Genomic DNA, 26578 nt, shown 5'->3' with positions numbered 1-26578 from the left:
GGCCTGCACCCCTGAGTCTTCTCTTTACTGTTGTACATGAAACTGGCGTTGAGCGGGTAGAATTCAATGAAGCTGTCAGCTGAGGACATGTGAGGCATCTATTTCTCAAACTAGAGACTCTGATGTACTTATCCTCTTGTTTAGTTGTACATCTGGCCTTCCACATCTCTTTCTGTCCTTGTTAGAGTCAGTTGTCCTTTGTCTTTGAAGACTGTACTGTACACCTCTGTATGAAATCTTCAGTTTTTTGGCAGTTTCAAGCATTGTACAGCCTTCATTCCTCAAAACAATGATTGTCTGACGAGTTTCTAGAGAAATCTGTTTCTTTTTTGCCATTTTTAACCTAATATTGACCTTAAGACATGCCAGTCTATTGCATACTGTGGCAACTCAAAAACAAACACAAGACAAAGTTAAGCTTCATTTAATGAACCAAATAGCTTTTCAACTGCTGGAAATGGGGCCTGTCTAGATTTGATTAAAAATGACTTCTTTCAGATAGTGATGGTGCTCTTTTTTACATCAATGTCCTGACTATACTTAGTGATCAGTTGAATGCCACTTTGGTGAATTAAAGTACCAAATTCCTTCTGAAACAGCAAAATCTGTACATTATGCCAAACTTTTGGCTGACAGTGTGTGTGTGTGTGTGTGTGTGTGTGTGTGTGTGTGTGTATATATATATATATATACACACACACACACACACACACACACACACACACACACACACACACACACCGATCAGCCACAACATTAAAACCACCTGCCTAATATCGCATATGTCCCTCTCGTGCCACCAAAAGAGCTCTGACCCGTCGAGGCATGGACTCCACAAGACCTCTGAAATTGTCCTGTGGTATCTGTCACCAAGATGTTAGCAGCAGATTCTTTAAGTCCTGTAAGTTGCGAGGTTGGGCCTCCATGGATCTGACTTGTTGGTCCAGCACATCCCATAGATGCTCAACAGGATTGAGATCTGGGGAATTTGGAGGCCAAGTCAACACCTTGAACTCTTTGCCATGTTCCTCAAACCATTTCTGAAAATCTTTTGGAGTGTGGCAGGGCGCATTATCCTGCTGAAAGAGGACACTGCCATCAGGGAATACCATTGCCATGAAGGGGTGTACGTGGTCTGCAACAGTCTTTAGGTAGGTGGTACGTGTCAAAGTAACATCCACATGAATGCCAGGACCCAAGGATTCCCAGCAGAACATTTCCCAGAGCATCACACTGCCTCCGCCAGCCTGCCTTCTTCCCATAGTGCATCCTGCTGCCATCTCTTCCCCAGGTAAACGATGCATACACACCTGGCCGTCCACATGATCTAAAAGAAAACGTGATTCATCACACCAGGCCACCTTCTTCCATTGCTCCATGGTCCAGTTCTGATGATCACGTGCCCATTGTAGGCGCATTCAGAGGAGGACTGGGTTCAGCATGGGCACTCTGACCGGTCTGCGGCTACGCAGACCCATATGCAGAAAGCTGTGATGCACTGTGTGTCCTGACACCTTTCTATCATGGCCAGCATTAAGTTTTTCAGCAACTTGTGTTACAGTAACTCTTCTGTGGGATCGGACCAGACGGGCTAACCTTCACTCCCCAAGCACATCAATGAGCCTTGGGGGCCATATTTTTCTCCCATGCCAAATTATTATAATCAATTAGCAATATTAATTTCATTGAAAAGTTTAAATATTAACATGGATTTCAGAATTGCTTGGTTTTTGGTATGTCCCCCTTTTTGCTTTAATGACAACATCTACTCGAGCTGATGATCATGTATTCCAGCACTGAGAAAGAGCATGTTGTGTGCATCAATGTAAGCACAGTAAATCTGACCTAAAATAGTAGGGTAGAACGGGGCTTAAAGTGTATGAAGATTGAAAAAATAAATGTCTTTTTATAAAATATTGATGGAGCAACGTAATTTATGTGAAAAGAAATCATGACAGAAGGTTGTTTTGATTAAAATTCATTTTTTTTTTTTTTTTTTTTTTAAACAGGTGAGGAGGGGGCCTTTTACCCCACACTATAGTTATAGTTCAACATTTTTCAACTAATGCAAATAATTTTGAGACAGCAAGATGCTTTTTTGAGTAACACATTAAGATAATTCCACTTCAGAAAAGGGTGCACCATTATACTGTTAATTTCAATCACTTTTGACATTTTATAACATCTCAAGTACAGACGAATCTTCATTGTGATTGGATCAGTCAATGTGAGCCCACTCTGAACATTCTTCATAACAAGTCTATGTTGCTAAACTGGTACTGACAAAAAAAAAAAAAAAAGTTATTTATGTACAAAAATGACTTTCATCCACAGATTAAGCACTGGTGGCTCAGCGGTTAAGGCTCTGGGTTACTGACCAGAAGGTCAGGGGTTCAAGCCCCAGCACCACCACCACCAAGATGCCACTGTTGGGCCCTTGAGCAAGGCCCTTGACCCTATCTGCTCCAAGGCACCATTTTGTGTCTAAAATTTGTCTCTGGCATAGATACATTGCCTCTTATGGACTGCTAATAAAAACTGCTTAACTCTAGTAGCGAACATCTTAAATTTACAATTAACTACAATGATTTTCAGGTGAGCTTTCTTGACCTTTCATTACAAAGGATGGGGAGAGATTAGTAACAGATCTTTATAGAAAACCTACTGATAAAAATACAACTTTGAATGGTCATAGTTTTCACCGTTTAAAGAGAAGTTTTCCGATTAGTCAATTCAATAGGATACGTCACATTTGTAGTTCCGAGGAAACATATAAAAAACAATGTAATGATTTGACCTATAGGTTTCAGGAAAGAGGACATGCATATAGCTGGATTATAAAGGCTTCTTTTTGAAAATACAGATCAAAGTGAATGCCTCAATAGAAAACGTGCTGAGTCTAAAAGCAATCTCTTGTCCTGCATAATTCAATATTCTCCTTTATGTGAAGAATTTGAACGAATTGTACATAAACACTGGCATATTCTCAGCTCTGATCCTGTAATGAATTGTTTCTGTAAGGATCCTCCATGAATACAAACCCATTGCTGTTCACTTTAATCAGTTTAAGCATAATCTGTCTACTTTTCAATACACAGGGATTGAACAGGTTAAGATATCTAGAAGAGGAGGTGATGTCAACAAACTCCTCTTACAGAGAGAGGCATTTTATATCTATCTATCTATATATATATATATATATATACACTCAACACCCTCTGTCCAAAAGGGCTTAATGTAGATTAATGTTGGATGCTTTACTTGTTTGAATATTTATGAATTATGAACTTCTTTGCAATGTGTCATGTTTCTTATGCTTGTTTGTTTATACTCAATTTGCTTGAATATCATGAATCTATTTATAATGTTAATTGTAAAGTTATATTTGCCTTTGTAATGCATTGTTGATGCTGTTAGCTTTTGAGGATTGGTATAAGTGGTGGTGTTGCATGATCTTTATTTTAGGTCACTGGTGATTGTCCTCATTGGATAACTGTTTGCTTGTTTGCTGCCCACACCCATTGCCAGGTGTGAGTACTTATATAGGCCGTCAATACCTGATGCTTTTTACTGTCTGACGAAGAACTAAGGGGTCGAAACGTTGTTGTTTCTGTTAAATTTCATGGGTGCAACTATAGCAGATGTGCCGTTCTCTCCTTGTTTTATGATTTTGTCCCTTTTTGATCGTGCACCTGCCTTAATGTTTGGATGTGCAAATACTACTTCTATTCTACATAAACTTGCAGCATTTTAAAACGTATAAAAAATTAGATCAAATGACCTAAAAGTCAATCTTTAGAAACTGCATGCAATGATCTCATGGATCAGAAAACTTGTGCAGTGTATTGTGACAAACGTGTTTAGGAAAGTGCTGTGGTTGTTTTTTGTTGCTAGTTGGTAGTTTAGTGTTTTGGGACAATTTATTTATTTTTTTATTTTTTTATGAAATGTGCCTTTAACCCTGGGGAGCCTTAAGCCCCATTGTACCCTATAGAAAAATATATATTCTGCATTTTATGTCAGAACATTTCTTTGATTCACAATAATAATAATAATAATAATAATAAAATGAAATAAATAAATCCTAAAATTGTTTTAGGTTTATAGATGAACAAAAAAAATAAATAAAAAAAATAAAAGTGGTCTCAGATTTTTGGACTTGGGCGTGAAAATTTACAGCAAGTCTTTCTCTTTTTAAATTAGAAATATAATCGACTTTCATACGCGTGCATTTGCAGAACAGGCACTGGCCCCTCCAAGGGGTCCCGTGGAAGGATGACCAGCCCCCGCCGACAGCTGTGCTCGTGCACCGTTTGTGTGACTTTCGCAGTCTGTCCCCGGTACCATGGCGTCTGGCGAGGAGGACGGAACCGTGGAGGAGAAAGAAACCAACAACAAGAAGCGGACGAAAGGCGCCATCGCCACAGCATGGCTCACAATCTACAACATCGCCATGACGGCCGGGTAGTTGCGCATGAGCTTTTGCGTTAAACCGCTTTAATTCACTGTGCCTGCTGTATGCAGTCGTGTGTTTCTGTTTATAGTTTCTATCCACTGTAAATCACTCAAATAACATTTACTTCTTGGAGTGCTTTTATAAACGCCAAGAGAATATGTTGCGTTCAACTTTCGGAGTGCGCGTTGTTGATCGCTATTTTTGTTTTATTGCGGTCGGTTGTAACAATATAACGGGGATTTTCCTCGCAGTGGCCGAAGCGTGTTCAGTCTTTCCAAATACGGTCGAGAGTGCGGCGTGCGCGCGTCATTGAGCGTCTGTCGCAGTGATATGTTTAGACGCGCGCTGACGCTGGAACTCTCAGGGAGCGTTCACACGGAACACGTTTTGTGTCCGCGCTGTTTTTCAGTTGTTTTTGCAAGTAAACACGCGCTACACGGACATCTTCAAGCGGTTCGCCGCATCCGCTTGTCGCTATTTTTCAGTGTCTCGCGCCGGGTCAAGTTAAGTGTTAAAAACGCGTCTCGAAACACATGCATTCTGCTCTATTCGCGGCGCTGCATTTAGCTTTTTCAGGGCAAGGATGCGTTCGCTGTGAACGGCCCCTAACACAGCATGGCGAAATGCTCGATAAGCAGAATTAAACTAGGGGAAATGAAATGCATGATTATGAATATTATATTTGTGATCCCGTTGTTTAATACACTAGCAGTTATGCGCTCTAAATGAGTGAGAATCAAGTTCAGGTGAAGTGCATCGTTCATTTGTTGTAGTTTAGTGGAAAGCAGGGGGCAATTGCATCATTTTCTTCCCTAAAATGCTATCTTTTGTTATTAGAATCATATAGGCTACTTTGCGGCCCTAAAAAAAACCCTGTAGTGACATGCGCAAGTCATATACATTTTTGTCGTGACTTGTTAAAATATTGTGTGGTAACAACCTGTGACATTGTTTGCATGTCATTCATGTTAACCTTTAACAACAACCTAGAGACTACATTAAAAAAAATTTTTTTTTTTTTTTTTAAGTTTAAGGCATTTAAATTTCATAAAATTCCATCAAATAGAATTGTGTAATGTTTTAAAAAAAAATTAAAATAAATACAACTATATTATTACAATAGTAGTTTTTTTTGTTTGTTTGTTTGTTTGTTTGTTTGTTTTCATTTTATTAAATATTACTCAGTTCAATTTAATGGAATTTTGTTATAAAATTAAAATGTGTAAATCTTAAATGTGGGCTATGTTTTTGAGTGAAAAAAGCTTTTACGTTTATATCCAAAAGCATCATAACTTTAGAGAGCAGAAGAAAATACTGGGTATGAACAAATATCAAAATGTAGTATGTTACAGTTATCAGCCATTTAAGTTAGACATTTTTGTTTCCTTTTCTCTAAAATCTCTAAAAGCCATGAGTAAAGCTAATTGTAAATCTTCAAAGTTTAAGCATGAGAAATTACGTGGACTCTTAAACTATATGAATAGGATCATGAAATACAGCTAGTTCAACCCAATCTCATGAAAATTCGTACATAATTTACAAGTTGGCTATTTCGTATGGTCACACACGATGTTGTTCACATAAACTCTTACGACTTCATCACGTGCAAATTCCCGGATGTCTAATGCGGAAGTAAGCACGAGTTCCGCGCACGAGGCGTGAAGGACATACTTATTAATATTGTTCCCTTACCCAAACCCCTTATCTAAACTTAACCAATCAGTAGAGTGTGTAAACATGATAGGAAGTTGATGTGTGTGACAGAAGCAAGTAACTGTCACGTATTATATGGAAACGATGTCCAGCAACATCATTGGCTGTAGTGAAAGTCGTAGGAATTCAAACGAGTGCAGTCGCACGATATCCTACGAATTAGCCAAATTTAGAAAAGTTGGACGAATCCTGACGATTTTGCCATGAGAGTGTGAATTAGCCAAATTTAGAAAAGTTGTACGAGTCCTGACCATTTCGCCATGAGAGTGTGATCACTGTCTGGTTCATATTCTTCCAACCTACAGGCAGAAATCTGCTAAACCTGTAGTAAGGACTGTAAAGAGATGGACAAACGAAGCAGAGCTGGAACTACAATCCTGCTTTGACTGCACTGATTGGAGTGTTTTTGAGGCTGCAGCCACAGACCTGGACGAGCACACAGATACTGTTACATCATATATCAGTTTCTGTGAGGATATGTGCATTCCTACTAGGACTTATTTAACATTTAACAATGACAAACCATGGTTTACAGCGGAACTCAGGCAGCTTCGTCAGGCCAAAGAGGATGCTTACAGAGTTGGGGGTAAAGTCTTGTATAATCAGGCCAGGAACACACTGAATAAGGGAATCAGAGTGGCTAAAAGAAGATACTCTGAGATGCTGAAAAACAAGTTTTCAGCTAACGACCCTGCATCAGTGTAGAGTGGCATGAAACAACTTACGAATTACAGGACTCCTACCCCCAACTCTGTGGTGGACCAACAACTGGCTTATGACCTGAATGTGTTCTACTGTAGATTTGAAAGGTCCAATCTCACACCCCACACCAACTCTGACCTTCACTTCATACAAACACCAACACCTCCTGCAACCCCTGTTCTCCCCCCTCCTGCTACTCAACCTGCACTTAAGATCTGTGAAGATGATGTGAGCCGCGTCTTTCAAAAACAAAGGATAAGGAAAGCACAGGGCCCAGATGGCGTTTCACCTGCATGTCTTAGATCCTGTGCTAACCAGCTGGCCCCCATCTTCACATAGATTTTCAATAGATCACTGGAGCAGTGTGAAGTCCCATGCTGCTTCAAATGTTCAAATATCATCTCCATCCCAAAGAAACCAAAAATCACAGGACTTAATGACTACAGACCTGTCGCCCTGACGTCTGTGGTCATGAAGTCATTTGAGAGACTGGTGTTGGCCCACCTGAAGGACATCACTGGACCCTTTCTATATCACCTTCAATTTGCTTATCGAGCAAACAGGTCTGTGGATGATGCAGTCAACATGGGATTGCATCATATCCTGCAACATCTGGACAGACCAGGGACATATGCAAGGATCCTTTTTGTGGACTTCAGTTCGGCTTTCAACACCATCATCCCAGCTATTCTCCGGACTAAATTACACCAGCTCTCTATTCCCATGTCTATCTGTCAGTGGATTACCAGCTTTCTGACAGACAGGCTGCAGCTTGTGAGACAGGGGAAACTCACTTCCAGCACCTGTACAATCAGCACTGGCACCCCACAGGGATGTGTGCTCTCCCCACTACTCTTCTCCCTCTACACCAATGACTGCATCGCCAAGGACCCCTCTGTCAAGCTCCTGAAGTTTGCAGATGACACCACTGTCATCGGCCTCATCCGAGATGACGATGAGTCTGCATACAGAAGGGAGGTTAAACAGCAGGCTATCTGGTGCAGTCAAAACAACCTTGAGGAACACCCGAACACTGACCCCACTCACCATTCTAAACAGCACTGTGGCAGCAGTGGAGTCATTCAGGTTCCTGGGCACTACCATCTCACAGGACCTGAAGTGGGAGACACACATTGACTCCATTGCGAAAAAGGCCCAGCAGAGGTTGTACTTCCTTCGCCAGTTGAGGAAGTTCAACCTGCCACAGGCGCTGCTGATACAGTTCTACTCAGCAGTCATTGAGTCTGTCCTCTGCACTTCAATAACTGTCTGGTTTGGTTCAGCTACGAAATAAGACATCAGAAGACTACAAAGGACAGTTCGGACTGCTGAGAGGATTATTGGTTGCCCCCTGCCCCCCTCCCCTTCAAGAACTATACACTTCCAGAGTGAGGAAAAAGGCTGGAAAAATCACTCTGGACCCCACTCACCCTGCCCACTACCTTTTTGAACTGTTGCCTTCTGGTCGACGCTTCAGAGCTCTGAGCACCAGAACCGTCAGGCTCAGGAACAGTTTTTCCCCTCAGGCTATCCATCTCATGAACAGTTAAAACTGCCCCTTTGAGCAATAATTAATGTGCAATACACAGCTTAGTCTTTTTATATTATCCAATAATCCAATAATCCTACCTGTTCTGCCATTACATTCCCTTGCACTGTACATAACCGATTTGTATTTAGATTTGCACTACGTATGTGTATATGTGGGTGTATGTATGTATATGTATGTATATATATTCATATATGTGTATATGTATGTGTGTGTATGTATGTATGTATGTATGTATGTATATGTGTATGTATGTGTGTTTGTGAATATATATGTATGTATGTATGAATGTGTATATATATATATATATATATGTTGTCTATTGTGTATTCTATATATACTTTTTTCTTTTCAATATTTATCTGTTTTTTTATTCAATTTTAATTATTTTTTAAAAGTCTTGTTGCTGTTTTTGTATTGTTGTGTACTGGAAGCTCCTGTCACCAAGACAAATTCCTTGTATGTGTAAGCATACTTGGCAGTAAAGCTCATTCTGATTCTGAATTAGCCAAATGTAGAAAAGTTGTACGAATTCTAACGATTTCACAGTAAGAGTGTGAATTAGCCAAATTTAGAAAAGTCGTACGAATCCTGACGATTTAGCCATGAGAGTTTGTTGGCTAGTCTCAAAACTAACTTTACTTTTCTGAGCAATTTTTGCTCAATGTCTTTTAATCAACTGGTGTTGCGGTGATTTTTTTAGTGGTTGTATGAAGTCAATGTACACTGAAAAATTATTTTAATAACGGATGAAAACAATTCACTCCTACTCAAAACCGTACATATTTATAACATTTATAGCTTTACTTAATATGCATTAATGCGTACAACACATGAGTGATACATAAAGTAAATGAATAATTGTAAGTTCCTTAAACTTCTTTGGCTTTAAAAGCCATAAAATTAAGATTTTAAGTACTACTAACTCAAACGATCAAGTACAGAACTGAGGTTGTGGGGCAGGATTGTTTGGTGGGTATATAATTAGTTGTTATTAAAAATTCATAGAGATTTTTATCTCTTTTTAGTATTACTGATGTTGTTTTACCATAATTAGTTGTTTTCTGTATAGTCACCATTAGGTTGATTATTGATGCCGTTGGTGAAGTTGGATTCTGTTCAATCCATGTCATTTTTCCTTGTACATGTGAATGTGGAGAGCTGATGTGCAGCTTTACCGTCTTTGGGGAATCAAATTTAATGACTGACCTCAGTTATTTTCTTTTGAAACAATTAAATTAAGTAGAAACAACATGCTATTAGTTGTTAAATGTTGTTCCTTTGACATGCCTTTTTAAGTAAAGTTGAATGAACTGATACATTTGTGTATATCTAACAAAGGTCTTCTAGTTATGCTGACATAAAATGACCATAAGTTGAATTTACTTGAGAAGTGTGATGCAAAAATGCTACATTATTATTTTAAGCAAATCCAACACATTTTTTTTTCAGTGGGTTCCCTGATGAACATGTTCCACTAATGTTTAACAAACAAAGAATCCAAATACTTTTATCTTAATTTTGTTCAATCATTTAGAAACCTAACAAAGTATGTTATTTAGTTGAATATTTGTTAGTTTTTTTTTTTTTTTTTTTTTTTTGGCATTTTAAAACAGAATTGTGCATGCAAAAAAAATTTGATTTTAATTGCAGAGAGGCCTAATTCAAATGCAATTGAAATAATAATAAATTATTATTATTATTATTATTATTATTTTGCTCAAGATTAATCAATTAATCTTAACTGTTTCTTTAAAAAAAAAAATATATATATATATATATATATATATATATATATATATATATAATGTCTGACGATTTTATTGCATTAAATTAAATGTGTTGGATACAGTCATTGGATGTGACCTCTCTCTCTGCAGGTGGCTGGTACTGGCAGTTGCCATGGTCCGGTTTTACCTTCAGAAAGGAACTCATAAAGGCCTGTACAGAAGTATAGCAAGGACACTAAAGTTTTTCCAAACACTTGCGCTGCTGGAGGTAAGATCAGCTGCCTTAAACTATCATTGTGATTTCTTGGAACCTTCACTATCTTTCACTCCAGTAGAACAATATGTTTTTTGGTCTGTCTAAAATGAAAGAACTGATAAATTTGTCCCGACTCATTACTTTTTCTTTTTTTACATTTCAGGTTGGACACTGTGCAATTGGTATATACTCTTTAAAATGCTATTTTGTATATTAGTTTTAAAGTGCTAAAATATGTCATTCCAGGTGTATATAAAGATATTTTCAGGTGTCATTTTTGTGGTGTGTTAAAGGTATCGTGCGGACATCTGTAATTGTGACCGGGGTCCAAGTATCCTCTCGGATATTCATGGTTTGGTTCATTACAAACAGCATCAGACAGGTCAGTGCACACGATTAGAGATTAATTCTAAAATATTTTTAGGGCTGGGCGATATATATAGTACTTTCACGAAAATATCGCTATGATTTTGCTGACGATATAAAATTAAGCAATATTGTGAATATCGCGATGACTGTAGTGTGCTTTTAATTTGACCACTATTAAAGGGACAGTTCACCCAAAAATAAAAATTCTCTCATCATTTACTAACCCTCATGCCATCCCAGATGTGTATGACTATCTTTTTTTAGCAGAACACAAACAACGATTTTTAGAAGAATATTTCAGCTCTGTAGGTCCATACAATGCAAGTGAATGGTGACCAGAACTTTGTAGCTCCAAAAATCACATAAAGTCAGCATAAAAGTAATCTATAAGACTCCAGTGGTTTAATCCATGTCTTCTGAAGTGATATGATAGGTGTGGGTGAGAAACAGATCAATATTTAAGTGCTTTTTTACTCTAAATCTCCACTTTAACTTTCACTTTCAGGGGGCGTGTTACAGAAAACTTCCTGTCTTAAAGGAATATTCCAGATTCAATATAAGTTAAGCTCAATCGACAGCATTTGTGGCATAATGTTGATTACCACAAAACTTAATTTTTCTTTAAAAAAAAGCAAAAATCGGGGGCCTGGGTAGCTCAGCGTGTAAAGACGCTGAATACCACCCCTGGAGTTGCGAGTTCAAATCCAGGGCATGCTGAGTGACTCCAGCCAGGTCTCCTAAGCAACCAAATTGGCCCGGTTGCTAGGGAGGGTAGAGTCACATTGGGATAACCTCCTCATGGTCGCTATAATGTGGTTTTTGCTCTCGGTGGGGCTTGTGGTGAGTTGTGGGTGGATGCCGTGGAGAATAGCATGAAGCCTCCACACGTGCTACGTCTCCACGGTAACGCGCTCAACAAGCCTCGTGATAAAATGCGTGGATTGATGGTCTCAGACGCGGAGGCAACTGAAATTCGTCCTCCGTCACCAATTGAGGCGAGTCACTACGCCACCATGAGGATTTAGAGCGCATTGGGAATTGGGCATTCCAAAATTGGGGAATAAAAACAGAAAAAATCTGTTTTGAACATTAAAATACTCACTGTTTTAATAGTGTAGTCACAAGACATAAACAATATTAGTGTAAACATGATTTTAGTGTGATAAAAACACTTACTAACCGCATCTGTGTAAAGTTAAAGCCAATTTTACAACTTGGTTACCATGATGATGTAATGTCAACAAACACTAAAACGACTGCAAAAATGATGATTTAAACAACTTTACAGCTCAAATAATACACAAGTTTTAAAAGAAGACTTAATGTAAGTGCTTTTATAAAATTATAAGCTTCACAATTCTGTTTAAACCCTCCAAAAATTGGATAGGATTCTAAAGTTAAGATCTTTCTGTAATACGCCCCAGATGGGAAAGTGAAAATAAACAGGCGTCACATGTGACTTTCAGATGTGAAAGTGGAGATTTAGAGTAAACAAAGGACTTAAATATTGATCTGTTTCTCACCCACACCTATTGTATCGCTTCTGGAGACATGGATTTAACCAATGGAGTCATATGGATTACATTTATGTTTCCTTTATATGATTTTTGGAGCTACAAAGGTCTGATCACCATTCACTTGTACTGTATGGACCTACAGAGCTGAGGTATTCTTCTAAAAATCTTAATTTGTGTTTTGCTGAAGAAAGAAAGTCATACACATCTGGGATGGCATGAGGGTGAGTAAATGATGAGAGAATTTTCATTTTTGGGTGAACTATCCCTTTAAATTTCACGATCCTTCAGGGCTGCACAATTCATCAAAATAATATCAAAATCTCAGTAATGTCATAAGTGATTATTAAACGATACCAAGGAGCTCACATAATATGCTCTTTTCAGCAGTCTCCAAGCAGTTTGCATGGATTGTGAAAGCAAAACGCTGCAGATTTTACACATTAATGCAATTCCAAACATTTGTGACTGTTACAAGTTATTATACAAATCTAAAAACTGGACAGGTATCACAGAAAAGAAGGAGGTGACAACATTTCACCAGATTTGTAATGAGCAACACTGCAAACTGTCAAATACACATCGACACTGCAGTGCACTTTCAGCTTTCTGCCAAAATAAAAGCTCCAGGGTGAAGTAAACACGAAATATATATATATATATATATATATATATACACACTACTGATCAAAAGTTTAGTGTCACTTACTCATTCTTTATTATAATTTTAGGATAATTAAGGATAATAGTAAAGTCATCAAAACTATGGAATAACATAAATGGAACTATGGGAATTATATTGTGACTAAACAAAATCCAAAATAAATCAAAACTGTGTTATATTTTAACATCTTCAAAGTAGTCACCCTTTGCCTAGAATTTCAGAAATGTACTCTTGACATTTTCTCAACCAACTTCTTGAGGTATCACCCTGGGATGCTTTTTAAACAGTATTGAAGGAGTTCCCATCAATACTGGGCACTTATTTGCTGCTTTTCTTTTTTATTGGGGTAAAAGTCATCCATTTAAAAAACTTTTTATTTTTATAAAATTTTAGTTTTGTAATGAAATAAATTAGTATGGTGGCACAATTATATTTGTGCCTACAAAACTAATTTCAAACATTTAAGATGTTTTCAGATCAAAAGATTGGGAATTTGGAATGCCCAATTCCCAATGTGCTTTTTAAGTCCTCATGGTCGCATAGTGATTCACCTCAGTCCGGGTGGTGGAGGACAAATCCCAGCTGCCTCTGTGTCTGAGATCATCAACCTGCGCATCTTATCACGTGGCTTGTTGATCGTGTTGCCATGGAGACATAGCGCGTGTGGAGGCTTCACGCCATCCACCGCGGCAACAACGCTCAACTCACCACGCACCCCACCGAGAACGAACCACATTATAGCGATCATGAGAAGGTTACCCTATGTGACTCTACCCTCCCTAGCAACCAGGCCAATTTGGTTGCTTAGGAGACCTGACTGGAGTCACTCAGCACGCCCTGGGATTCGAACTAGCGAAATAGCGAACTCAAGGGCTTTACCACTGAGCTACCCAGGCCCAGTCAAGCGACCCCCAAACTTTTGAATGGCAGTGTATATATATATAAATATATATATTACTATTGTACAAAACTATATAATCATCATCATAATAATAAGAAAAATTATTAAGTATTATATTGTATAATAATACAATTCAACTGGGCTCAGCTCAGGTGTAAGCGCCCTTACCTCTCCGGAGAGATGCCTGACCACGCCCCCGATGCCACAATCGAATATTGTCAAAAAGCTGAAAAATATTGAGATATAATTTTTGTAGCCATATCGCCCAGCTCTAAATATTGTACAACCTTAGAGTGCTTAAAGTTTGCAGCTTGCAAATGAATTAATCGAGTTGATTTCATTACACCCTCAAGCTACATACCTATATTTGTTTCTTCAACTTCGGGCACTTTTACCCACTGTGGATTTCTAGAAAGTAAAGCCTCATTAAAACATTTCTCACGCTTTTTACGTTTACTATAGTAATATAAATAAATATCTCCATGCATCACAGAACATTTATGCCCTTTTTTCTAAAAGTCATGAAAATTCCCACCACAGTGTCATTTCCAGCACATCTCAAATTCTAGATTGTGTTTTGAAGAAATCTGCGGTGGAAATGACGTTAATGGAAATTACAGTTTTTAAAAGTTTTTTTTAATAAAATGGGGACTCCTTTGTCTTGCTAAGGCTAATTTCATAGCTAACATTTTATGTATCATAAATACACACAATTTAATAATATTTTTAAATTATACAGCTTGATTGGAAATGACGCCCAATAAAAATATTCCGCTCAAAAGGGATATTTACCTTAATGTTTTTTATTATTTGTTATTAAAACACCACTTGTCTCATATTTCATCTCAAGCATGCTCTTCACTGACACTTTTGTCGACTTGTTTAACAAGTACACTAACTTTTGAAAAAACTTTATTAGGGGCAAAATTGTTTGGTGTGGTGGAAATGACGGCACAATTGTGGGACAGTCTTACATTTTTTAAAATTGATAGAAATCATTTTAACACAATAAATATTGAAATGGTTTATGTTTATTTCACTCTTTGTTGGGTCTGGGACAAAAACAGTACAATCTATGCATTAGGGGTGTTTGATAAGTAAAAAAATTAATGATAAAGGCCTGGTAAAAAAAAAATGTATTAACTTTTAACAAGACCTACATATAATGAAAAGGAAAAAAAAAAAGTTAAAATCTGTTCATTTAAATAAAAATCAATCCATGGGACATGAAATTGTCAGAAGTTGAAGAAACACCCATATAATGTGCTCATGTATCTGAATATTTAGCAAAAATTATACAAAAATGTACTTTTTATTCAATAGTTTTATATTGTATTTTGTTTATAATTTAATTACATCATTTACAATGCTTCATGGGATGAGTAGTTCATCATAAAATAATTTCTTCGTTCATAGTCTAGTACCAATGTCATTTTCGATACTTTGATTTTTGATACTTTTTTTGCTTCAAAACAATGCTTGTACTGTAATGTTGGAGCTGGTTGGTTTGGTTCATAGCTTAGAACTCTTTATCATTTTTTTAATTAATTTTTTATCTGAAAATACTTCTGGAACCAAAAATTAAAGTGGGCGTTCATTATTGCGCGCCATTGTAACTGTTCTCTATTCACCTGTCTAAAATCGCAATCTCTCCCTCTTATTGTAAACTTTCCAAATTTGGTCCTTTACATTTCCCTCTCTGCCTCTTTTGTCTTTCCTGTGAAATGTTTGCTAAGATTCAGAACGAGGAGAGCGTGATTTTGTTCGTGGTGGTGTGGACAGTCACCGAGATCACACGCTACTCTTTCTACACCTTCAACCTTCTCAAACATCTGCCATACTTCATCAAATGGGCCAGGTGCACGTGGCATGTCACCACACTTTATTTCCCTGTAGCTTTGGCATGGGTTGGTTTATTTGAGCATGCCCAGTACTCACACTAAAAAACACTTTTAAAGAATTGAACTCATATGAACACTAATAGACAATAACTAGACAAAAAGTGTTTTAGGTTTTTAATGATTGTTGGTTCTTAAATGACCGACAATCTGCAGTGTCTTTAAACACTTATGTAATCCAATAATGGCCTGTGGTGTGATTGCAGATTTTCCCTGTTTGATTTGTGATTTGCTGTTTGATGTCTGTTGCTTTCGAATGCAGTGATTTATGTAAAAGAACATTTTAGACATTTGGTTAGTGCTAGAATTATAACACATTGCTTAAAAGTCAAATTTACCATTGCTCATGTATTTACTGTAAGCCCCACCATGTGTGTAGACCCACAGTTATATCATGTTTTATCCAGTTTTTAAAATCAGATATGAATGCTTCATTTGAGGATTGTTAAAGAGGGCTAGCAAGAAATAAGAAATATTTCACTCCAAAAATGAATATTCTGTTATTATTTACTCACCCTCATGACATTCAAAATCTGTTTGCTGTTATTTTGCTGCGGAATACAAAAGGAGACATTTTTGTAAAATCTTTATGCAGCTCTTTCCATACGTCGACAGATCATAGTGAAAATAAGCACCTTTAGAGGAATCTTCCATGTTAAATACAAGTTAAGTTCAATCAGCAGCATCTGTGGAATAATGCTGATTACCACAAAAAATATAAAAAAAAAAAAAACAGACTTTTCCCTCTTCTTTAAAAAAGAAAAAATCTGGGTTACAGTGAATTACTCACAATGGAAGTGAATAGGGCCAATCCGTAAATGTAAAAGAACAGAAAGCTGAGGCTGCAGTGGGCACAGGCTCACCAAAACCGGACAGTTAAAGACTGGAAAAACATCACCTTGTCTGATGAATCTCCATTTCTGCTGAGGTACACAGATGGCAGTCCCACTGCAGACTTTCTGTTCTTGGCTGACAGAAGTGGAACCCAACGTGGTCTTCTACTGTTGTAGCCCCTCTGCCTCAAGGTTTGACATGTTGTGCATTCTGAGATGACATTCTTCTCACCACAACTGTACAGAGTGGTTATCTGAGTTACTGTAGACTTTGTCAGTTTGAACAGTCTGGTCATTCTCTGTTGACCTCTCTCATCAACAAGGCATTTCCACCCACAGAACTGCCGCTCACTGGATGTTTTTTGTTTTTGGCATGTCATGTGTTCCCTAGTCATGTGATTGTAACTTTGTTGGATAGTTCATGCCATGTCAAGTCTAGTTTATGTCAAGTCAAGTTCATGTTTTGTTCACTTGTGGATTTACGGGTTTTTTGGATTTCACTACTGTAATTAAACTGCGCCTGGGTTCCTACATCATCGTCTTTGTCATTACCAGAAGCAGCAACGCTACAGAATACCTGACCGCCCATAATGAACCCAGCAGTTCGACTTCTTCGCCTACGTCAGCGGAGTCGTCACCTGGAGGATTATATAGAGGACTTCTGCGATCTGGCCTGCCGGGTGGACTTTAATGAGGTGGCCCTCAAGGACTGTTTCCGATTTGAACTTAATGAGCCCATCTCTTCTCTGATGCCAGGTGGTCAGAGTACCCACAGCCTGGCTCAATATATCAACCTTGCCCTGCAGATTATTGGTTCCACATTCACTGTGGGGGAGGCAGATGCCAAACCAGAGTTTCACGTCACGTCATTTCTACAAGTGCCATATCTAGCTTTACAATTTATCTTCATATGGATACAAATGGCCAGTCTCATCTTTTTTTTTCTTTTCTCCCCTTTCTCCCCAATTTGGAATGCCCAATTGCCAATGCGCTTTAAGTCCTCATGGTGGCGTAGTGACTCGCCTCTATCCGGGTGGCGGTGGACGAACCGTCAATCCGCGCATCTTATCACGTGGCTTGTTGAGCACGTTACCACGGAGACATAGTGAGTGTGGAGGCTTCACGCTATTCTCCGCGGCATCCACGCACAACTCACCACGCGCCCCACCGAGAGCGAGAACCACACATTATAGTGACCACGAGAAGGTTACCCCATGTGACTCTACCCTCCCTAGCAACCGGGCCAATTTGGTTGCTTAGGAGACCTGGCTGGAGTCACTCAGCACGCCCTGGATTCGAACTCGCGACTCCAGGGATGGTGGTCAGCGTCTTCACTTGCTGAGCTACCCAGGCCCATGGCCAGTCTCATCTTATAATCTCTCTGGTCGAGTTCAGGAGCAGGTTTCTGATCTTAAAGATTGCCAAGCTGAGCATGCTTAGTACAGTTATGATTTTGCTACCTATTTAAAGGAACTCACACCTTAACCTCTTTAACCTGATTATACTTAATAACCATGGGATTTTGATGTGAAATCTTGTGAAGTAACACTTCAGTAACTCCGTGTACTGTCACTGAATGTTGTGCAAGAAAGCATAATGCTACAGAATGATTCACATGTAATTTGAGAGCATCATATTTGGACTGTTTGAAAAATTATGTCTCACATTAAATTGACCAAGTCTCCTTTCTTTCTTACTGTCTCTTTTCACTTTCCATTCCTCAGATATAACATGTTTATTGTCATGTACCCATTGGGAGTGGTTGGTGAACTGCTGACCATATATGCCGCCTTACCGTATGTTCGTCGATCGGGCATGTACTCTCTGAGGCTCCCGAACAAATACAACGTTTCCTTTGACTATTACTACTTCCTGATCATCGTCATGCTGTCCTACATCCCATGTAAGCACTGACTTGACAATGAAATGTTTACATGCACGGTGTCATCGCATGACTTGACATCCACTATGAACATAAGAGAATTATTCTATTATGGTAGCAGTTAAAAGTGGCCATATCATCTTTACAGTTGGATTTACAAATCTTGAGACAACATGAAAAATCACAGATTCAAAATACTGTATAATTTAAATCTGGAAATAAAAACAAAGAAGGGTTATGAAGTCAAATTAAGAAATACTGTATTTCAGACTTTGCACTATTTCTAGGTCACTAATCAAAAGCAAATTTTCATTTAAATACTGTGCATTCAGAAAGTTTTCAGACCCCTTCATTTTTTCACATTTTGTTAAGTTGCAACCTTATGCTAGAATGCTTTAAATTATTATCTTATCACAGCAGTCTACACTCCATACTCCATAATGGCAAAGCAAAAAACAGATTTTCTATAACTTTTCTTTTTTTTTTTTTTTATAACCCATTTCTCTGGATCATCTTTGAGCTGTATCTACATTTTGATTGGAGATCACCTGTGGCTAATTCAATTGATTGGACATGATTAGGAAAGGCATTCACCCTTCTATATAAGGTCTCACAGCTGAAAATGCATATCAGAGCAAAAACCAAGCCATGAGGTCAAAGGAACTGCCTGCAGAGCTCAGAGACTGGTTTGTGTTGAGGCACAGATCTGGGGAAGGCTACAAACATTTTTCGGCTGCATTGAAGGTTCCCAAGAGCACGGTGGCCTCCATAATTCTTAAATGGAAGTTTGGAAAAACTGGGACTCTCCCTAGAGCTGGCCACCTGGCCAAACTGAGTAATAAGGGGAGAAGGGCCTTGGTAAGAACCCAATGGTAACTCTGGTTGAGCTCCAGAGATCATGTGTGGAGATGGGAGAAACTTGCAGAAGGACAACCATCACTGCAACACTCCACTGATCTGGGCTTTCAAGTTTGGGATCTCCATGAAAGTCCTCATTGGTGTTTGGACCCCTAGTGATGCATTCCAGAACTTTGCAAATGTACATTTCTGAAATCCAAAAACTAGTTATAGGTATTGCACTAACTGAAAACCCACATGTGTCATTTATTCTTTAACAACAGTGCATTATGGACTCAAGAAAATTGAGAAGTTTACATTATTGTTTTAATGTGAATAATTAAAGATAGATTTCCATTTTCAACATTAGTTGTACTTCAGAACTTCGTTTTATTGGACAAGAAAAACTAGCTTCATATCACACAACCCACATTTGGTTTTAGACCATTGAAAATGGGTAAAAACAATTTACAGATGGAATCACAATTGAGGGGCCCCTATTTCTCAACCATGTGGGCCCTTAAGAAATGAAGATTTTCTGAAACAGATTGTTCTGAATCAGAAAAATCTAAAGGGATATTAAGATATCTTTAATACTTCTGGAGTTATATACATTTAAATATTGATTTATGTTTATCATTTTTCAGAAAAAGTATTTACAAAATGAAAAATTTCAGCTGGGGAAGTTTCTGAAATTTGGTTGATTTCACATTAAATAATTCTGCTTTAAACTGGATATTAATGAAATACAGGGCACCCTCTGATTTCTCAGAGGAGATCAAGTTATTTTCCTGTACCTCTCATTGTCATCCTGTTTCTTCATTCATTTCCTGCATTTCTCTTTCAGTGTTTCCTCAGCTGTACTTCCACATGCTCCGTCAGAGGAGAAGGGTTCTTCATGGAGAAATCGTTGTGGAGAAAGACGAGTAGACGGTAACCATCCCCAAACCCCAGATAACAAAGTATTCGGTCCAAGATCAAAATAAGAAGCTACAATCAGATATTATGGATGAATGCACAGTGTTTCCAAAGCTGGGAAAAACTCAAACTATCAATAAATTCTGCAAAGCTTCAACACCCCTCCAGCTGTTTTTTCATTTCTCAATGGAATCAATAACAAAATCAAAGGATTTCAAGCAAAGTACAAGGACACCCCAACTTCATAGGTCATCGCAGATCTGCGTTCCCCAACATTTTCACACTCAATGGAGAAACCTCATCTGTGTTCTGAACAAGACCTTTTGGATGAAATTTTCTGTCAAACTAAACCTCATTCCTAGGTTGAATTAAATCGGATTAAACATTATCAACATTCATCTACTACACTTTGGATTCAACCTCACCTGATCTGGACTAAATTGTGGTTCAGCCTTTCACTTCCTTGATGAAAAGGCCAACTTTGACCAGCATCCTGGCCGAGCCTGGCTTTTTGCTAATTAGTTCTCATCTGGAGCTGGCCTAGCTGGTAGACCAACAAAACTGGTTGACCTGCCTGGTCTTGTTAATTGACTAAGGAAGTCTGGTTAACTTAAGCCTGATCTATTGAAAATTATGTGTCTGTGGCTACATTTTTAATTAAAAAAAAAAAAAAAAGATATTATGTGGCTCCTTACGTGTATCGCAGCAGCTCTGAGGTGAAATTTCCACTGTGTGGCGCTAAAAGTGAGTTAAATGTTCTCCCAAACAGATGAGGTTTTTAAAGTAAATGCTCAATCAAGTTTTAAATCAACAAAACCAACCTGCCTACCCTAAACCGACAGTGTCATAAGCGCTAATGTGATATGAAAAACTCAAATGCTGAAGCAACCACGTCAATTTGAGGTGCTTCTTTGACACTTTCGGCTCACGTGTCGACTCGCGTGCTCTTCGAGACTCGTCCCCAGTCCTTTGCATCACAAGTGCAACGCTCTGTCAGTTGCAAGTTGTAAATGTTGTTGAATATGTAATGCAACAGTTAAAATTTATCACCACTATAGTGTTTAGAAGTCATTAGATAGAATTGTGTGAGGAACAGGGTGAAAAGTAAGTGTTCATGAACTGATAATCTGCCGTTTACTCGTGATTTGTGTGAAAGTCAATAAAAGCATTGTTGTTGTAGTGTCCTCTAGTGTTCATTTCACCAAGAAACTGCCACGATACCAGCCTGATCTTATGAACGTAGCAAAATGTTTGCAAATCGAAATGATGTGCTTCAATCCACATGTGGCTGCAGTTTCCAAGTGAAATGTCCAGCGGGGGTGCTAAAAGCGAGTGAAATAGTGTCCCAATCAGACAAGGTTTTCAAAGGAGAATATTAGATGGAGGTTTTATTGTGTAAAACGTACCTCCCTAATGTAAAACTTTAACCTAAATTTAAGCAATAGTGTTCTAAAAACAAATGAGAGGTAAACAAAACAGACATCCTTAACCAACACCTAAACCTAACTGATAGTGTTATAAATGCAAATGAAAGGTACACAAAACAGACATCCTTACCCTTAATCAACATCTAAACCTAACCAATAATGTTGTAAATAAAAATTAAAAGTAAACAAAACACACATGCTTACCCTTAACCAACACCTAAACCTAACCGATAGTGTCATTAACGCAAATGAAAGGTAAACAAAACAGACATCCTTACCCTTAACTAACACCTAAACCTAACCAATAGTGTCGTAAACACAAATGAAAGGTAAACAAAACACACATGCCTACCCTAAATCAACATCTAAACCTAACCAATAGTGTCATAAAGGCAAATGAAAGGTAAACAGAACACACATGCTTACCCTAAATCAACATTTAAACCAACCGATAGTGTCGTAAATGCAAATGAAAGATAAACAAAACACACATGCTTACCCTAAATCAACATCTAAACCAACCGATAGTGTCATAAACGCAAATGAAAGATAAACAAAACACACATGCTTACCCTAAATCAACATCTAAACCTAACCAATAGTGTCATAAAGGCAAATGAAAGGTAAACAGAACACACATGCTTACCCTAAATCAACATTTAAACCAACCGATAGTGTCGTAAATGCAAATGAAAGATAAACAAAACACACATGCTTACCCTAAATCAACATCTAAACCAACCGATAGTGTCATAAACGCAAATGAAAGGTAAACAAAACACACATGCTTACCCTAAATCAACATCTAAACCTAACCGATAGTGTCATAAACGCAAATGAAAGGTAGACAAAACACACATGCTTACCTTAAATCAACATCTAAACCAAACGATAGTGTTGTAAATGCAAATGAAAGGTAAACAAAGCACACATGCTTACCCTAAATCAACAACTAAACCAACTGATAGTGTCGTAAATGCAAATGAAAGGTAAACAAAACACACATGTTTACCCTAAATCAACATCTAAACCTAACCGATAGTGTCATAAACGCAAATGAAAAGGTAAACAAAAGAGACATCCTTACCCTAAATCAACATCTAATCCAACAAGTAGTGTCGTAAATGCAAATGAAAGGTAAAAAAACACATTTACCATAAATCAACATCTAAACCAACCGATAGTGTCGTAAATGCAAATGAGATGTAAAAAAACCACACATGCTTACCCTAAATCAACATCTAAACCCAACCAATAGTGTCGTAAACGCAAATGAGAGGTTAAAAAAAATACGATTATCCAAAATCAACATTTAAACCCAACCGATAGTGTCGTAAAGGCAAATGAAAGGTAAACAAAACACACATGCTTACCCTAAATCAACATCTAAACCAACCGATAGTGTCGGAAATGCAAATGAAAGGTACACAAAACACACATGCTTACCCTAAATCAACCGATAGTGTCGTAAACGCAAATGAGAGGTTAAAAAAAACACACGATTACCCAAAATCAACATCTAAACCCAACCAATAGTGTCGTAAACGCAAATGAAAGGTAAACAAAACACACATGCTTACCCTAAATCAACATCTAAACCAACCGATAGTGTCGGAAATGCAAATGAAAGGTACACAAAACACACATGCTTACCCTAAATCAACCGATAGTGTCGTAAACGCAAATGAGAGGTTAAAAAAAACACACGATTACCCAAAATCAACATCTAAACCCAACCAATAGTGTCGTAAACGCAAATGAGAGGTTAAAATAACACACGCTAATTTTCTGATGCAACCATGTCATTTCTATGACACTTTCATCTCACGTCTCAGCTTCCGTGTTTGGCTGGGCTCGAACTGCTGTCTGTCTAGTCCTTAGTCTAGTTCTATCAGGTAAGCTACCGCAGAAGCTAGTCACTGTGGAATAAGGGTGTAAATGTAGGTGGGTCTGTAATTCAAGCATTAAAATGTGTAGTTTTTCAAATGATGCGTTATAGTAAGTGTTTCGATATCATAACATGGCAGTGTGCGACTAATAATGCTCAAAATAAGTATTAATAAAGTCATAATTAGCCATTGCAGTCATGATTTTGTGAAAGTGAATAAAATGCACAGTTGTTGTAGTGCTTCTAGTGTTCATTTCACAAGGAAACTTGTGTCAAAACGTAGTGTTTGCAACAAAAAAAAAGTCAGTTTGCAAAAATGTTGTTATGGTAATGTTCATTCTATGAAACTAGGTTGCGTGATACGTATGAGTCACGTAAAAATAATTTCGCAAAAATGTCGGTATAGTAATGTGATTCTGTGAGACCTGGTTGGTTAATGTAGTAAAGAAGTCTGTTGGGTCTTTTCAGCAGGATTATGTTGTTGTTTGCCAATCATCTATGTTATTAGCTGGACAGATTAGGAATTCAGTCACTGATATTGCCTTATCTTACCATATCCATCTAAATGGTAAAAATGCTAGTATAGTAAATGGCCATTTCAACACAATAACAACATTTCACACTAGCAATTAAGACTCTAAGAGAACTAGTGGATTGAATGTATGGGATTGACAAGAGATATGTAAACTGTATTTTTATCACTTGCCTATATCATTTCACAGATTATGTTTCATTCATAAACAAAAAGTATAAAAAAGATAAACAATCGTAATCCACATAAACAATCAACTTCTTTGTCAAACATCTTTAAGGGTTTATCTCTTAAGTATTCGTGAAAATGACTGTCGAGACATCTTCATCTAGATGTCAAAGATGTTCTTATGTTGGACAAGCAAGTTTTTCAAAAATCTTAAGTGTGAGAAATAATTTATTTAGAATGTCTTGTTCAAATGCTTTTTGTTTTGAATAATAATATAAGGGTTCAAGGCAAAGAGGGGAAAATGTCACAACTTTCTGAAATATTTTGTACACTTCGATCTGCACTATGATTATTTTTGTTGCTTCAATGTTTACAATGCAAAATAGAGCAACTAAACTGGTGAAGTTTGTACAGGTAGATCTGTAGAAAACAAGCAGCGCAGGTTAGGTTAATTCAAGACTCGTTTAACAATGAATGCTAAAACCGCTGTCAGACCTTCTGTGTTGTATTGTGTTATCTTTTTGTAAGAAACTTGAGTTTCATGCGCTCTGTTTTTGAGCGGATTCTCTCTCTAAGGTGCTACATCATTATATTGTTCTGTGCAGCTGAGAGAAGGGGATTTTGGGTGAAGAATGAAAGTGGTGAAATGATTCGAAACAAATGTGAAGACTTCAGATGGACATTTTCATGTAATTTAATTCAATATCTGGCAGTTGTACTGAATGAAAAAAGGTCTTTTTGTCAAACAGGAAAATGAAAGAAACAATAAAAATAACTATGACCATGTACTGAAGCACTAGCAAGGTTTTCATTGATAAATGTTCAATAGTAAATTAATAAAGGTACACTCAGAGGTTTGTAAACTTCTACTTTTGACATTCACATCATTGCCAACATGAAATGTAAGAAAAAACATTTTGGTAGACTACAATTATGATTTAGGTAGAGGCGGAGAGGCTATGTGTATGAAATTATTTATGTCATACAATTCATACAGTGTTTGAAAATCATATACCTACTGACTCTGCTTCAAAAGCTAGTGAGCTGCCTTGCTCTCTACTGCCTACATAGACAGCTGTCTTCTAAGGAAGCATCCTAACTGCAGTGGAACCTTATAAGTGACTGATTTGGAACGCACTTATGCAGCAACTCTGTGCATCATACAAATAGTGAAGTGCATGGGAGACTCGACTTGCAATGATTTTCAATAGAGTTTGCTGTTAGCATGTTGCTAAGATAACAATGTGATACTCTAATAAGCATAAAAATGCATACATGTGATGCTGCCTTAAAATTTGGCCAAAAAAAGGTATATTTGAAGTGCGGGCATTTCTTCAACTATGTGCAATATTATGAATCGGGGGTTGAGGTTAATTAAAACTAACAGATTCCAACTTTTTTTCTTTTTATTATATGAAGATCACATTTTCAAATGTCTTTTATATACACTGGCGGCCAAAAGTTTGGAACAATGTTCAGATTTAGCTGTTTCGGAAGGAAATTGGTACTTTAATTCACCAAAGTGGCATTCAACTGACAGCACATTACTGATGTAAAAACAGCACCATCACTATTTGAAAAAAAGTATTCAATTTTTAATCAAATCTAGACAGGCCGCATTTCCAGCAGCCATCAATCCAACATCTTATCCTTGAGTAATCATGCTAAATTGCTAATTTGGTACTGTAAAATCACTTACCATTATATCAAACACAGCTGAAAGCTAATTGGTACGTTAAATGAAGCTTAACATTGTCTTTGTGTTTGTTTTTGAGTTGCCACAGTATACAATAGACTGGCATGTCTTAAGGTCAATATTAGGCCAAAAATGGCAAAAAAGAAACAGATTTCTCTAGAAACTCATCAGTCAATCATTGTTTTGAGGAATGGAGGCTATACAATGTTTGAAATTGCCAAAAAACTGAAGATTTCATACAAAGGTGTACAGTACAGTCTTCAAAGACAAAGGACAACTGGCTCTAACAAGGACAGAAAGAGATGTGGAAGGCCCAGATGTACAACTAAACAAGAGGATAAGTACATCAGAGTCTCTAGTTTGAGAAATAGACACCTCACATGTCCTCAGCTGACAGCTTCATTGAATTCTACCCGCTCAACACCAGTTTCATGTACAGTAAAGAGAAGACTCAGGGGTGCAGGCCTTATGGGAAGAATTGCAAAGAAAAAAAAAACACTTTTGAAACAGAAAAACAAAAAGAAAAGGTTAGAGTGGACAAAGAAACAGACATTGGACAACAGATAATTGGAAAAGAGTGTTATGGATCTTTACCCCATTGAGCTTTTGTGGGATCAGCTAGACTGTAAGGTGTGTGAGAAGTGC

At 37.6% G+C, this 26578-nt stretch overlaps 1 protein-coding gene across 1 annotated transcript; it reads left to right on the top strand.

The window, feature by feature from the left end:
• Positions 1-4292: 4292 nt before the first annotated feature.
• On the top strand, positions 4293-24782 carry LOC127428260 (very-long-chain (3R)-3-hydroxyacyl-CoA dehydratase 1-like). The gene is made up of 7 exons (XM_051676531.1): positions 4293-4464; positions 10301-10418; positions 10570-10588; positions 10700-10788; positions 15591-15712; positions 18310-18488; positions 20152-24782. The coding sequence occupies exons 1-7, from the start codon at positions 4346-4348 to the stop codon at positions 20232-20234; spliced, it is 729 nt and encodes a 242-aa protein (XP_051532491.1). The 5' UTR covers positions 4293-4345; the 3' UTR covers positions 20235-24782.
• Positions 24783-26578: the final 1796 nt, after the last annotated feature.

The sequence above is a fragment of the Myxocyprinus asiaticus genome, chromosome 1, assembly GCF_019703515.2.
Source record: "Myxocyprinus asiaticus isolate MX2 ecotype Aquarium Trade chromosome 1, UBuf_Myxa_2, whole genome shotgun sequence".
In the NCBI taxonomy this organism is placed as follows: domain Eukaryota; kingdom Metazoa; phylum Chordata; class Actinopteri; order Cypriniformes; family Catostomidae; genus Myxocyprinus; species Myxocyprinus asiaticus.
This window is presented reverse-complemented; position numbering and strand designations above follow the sequence as displayed.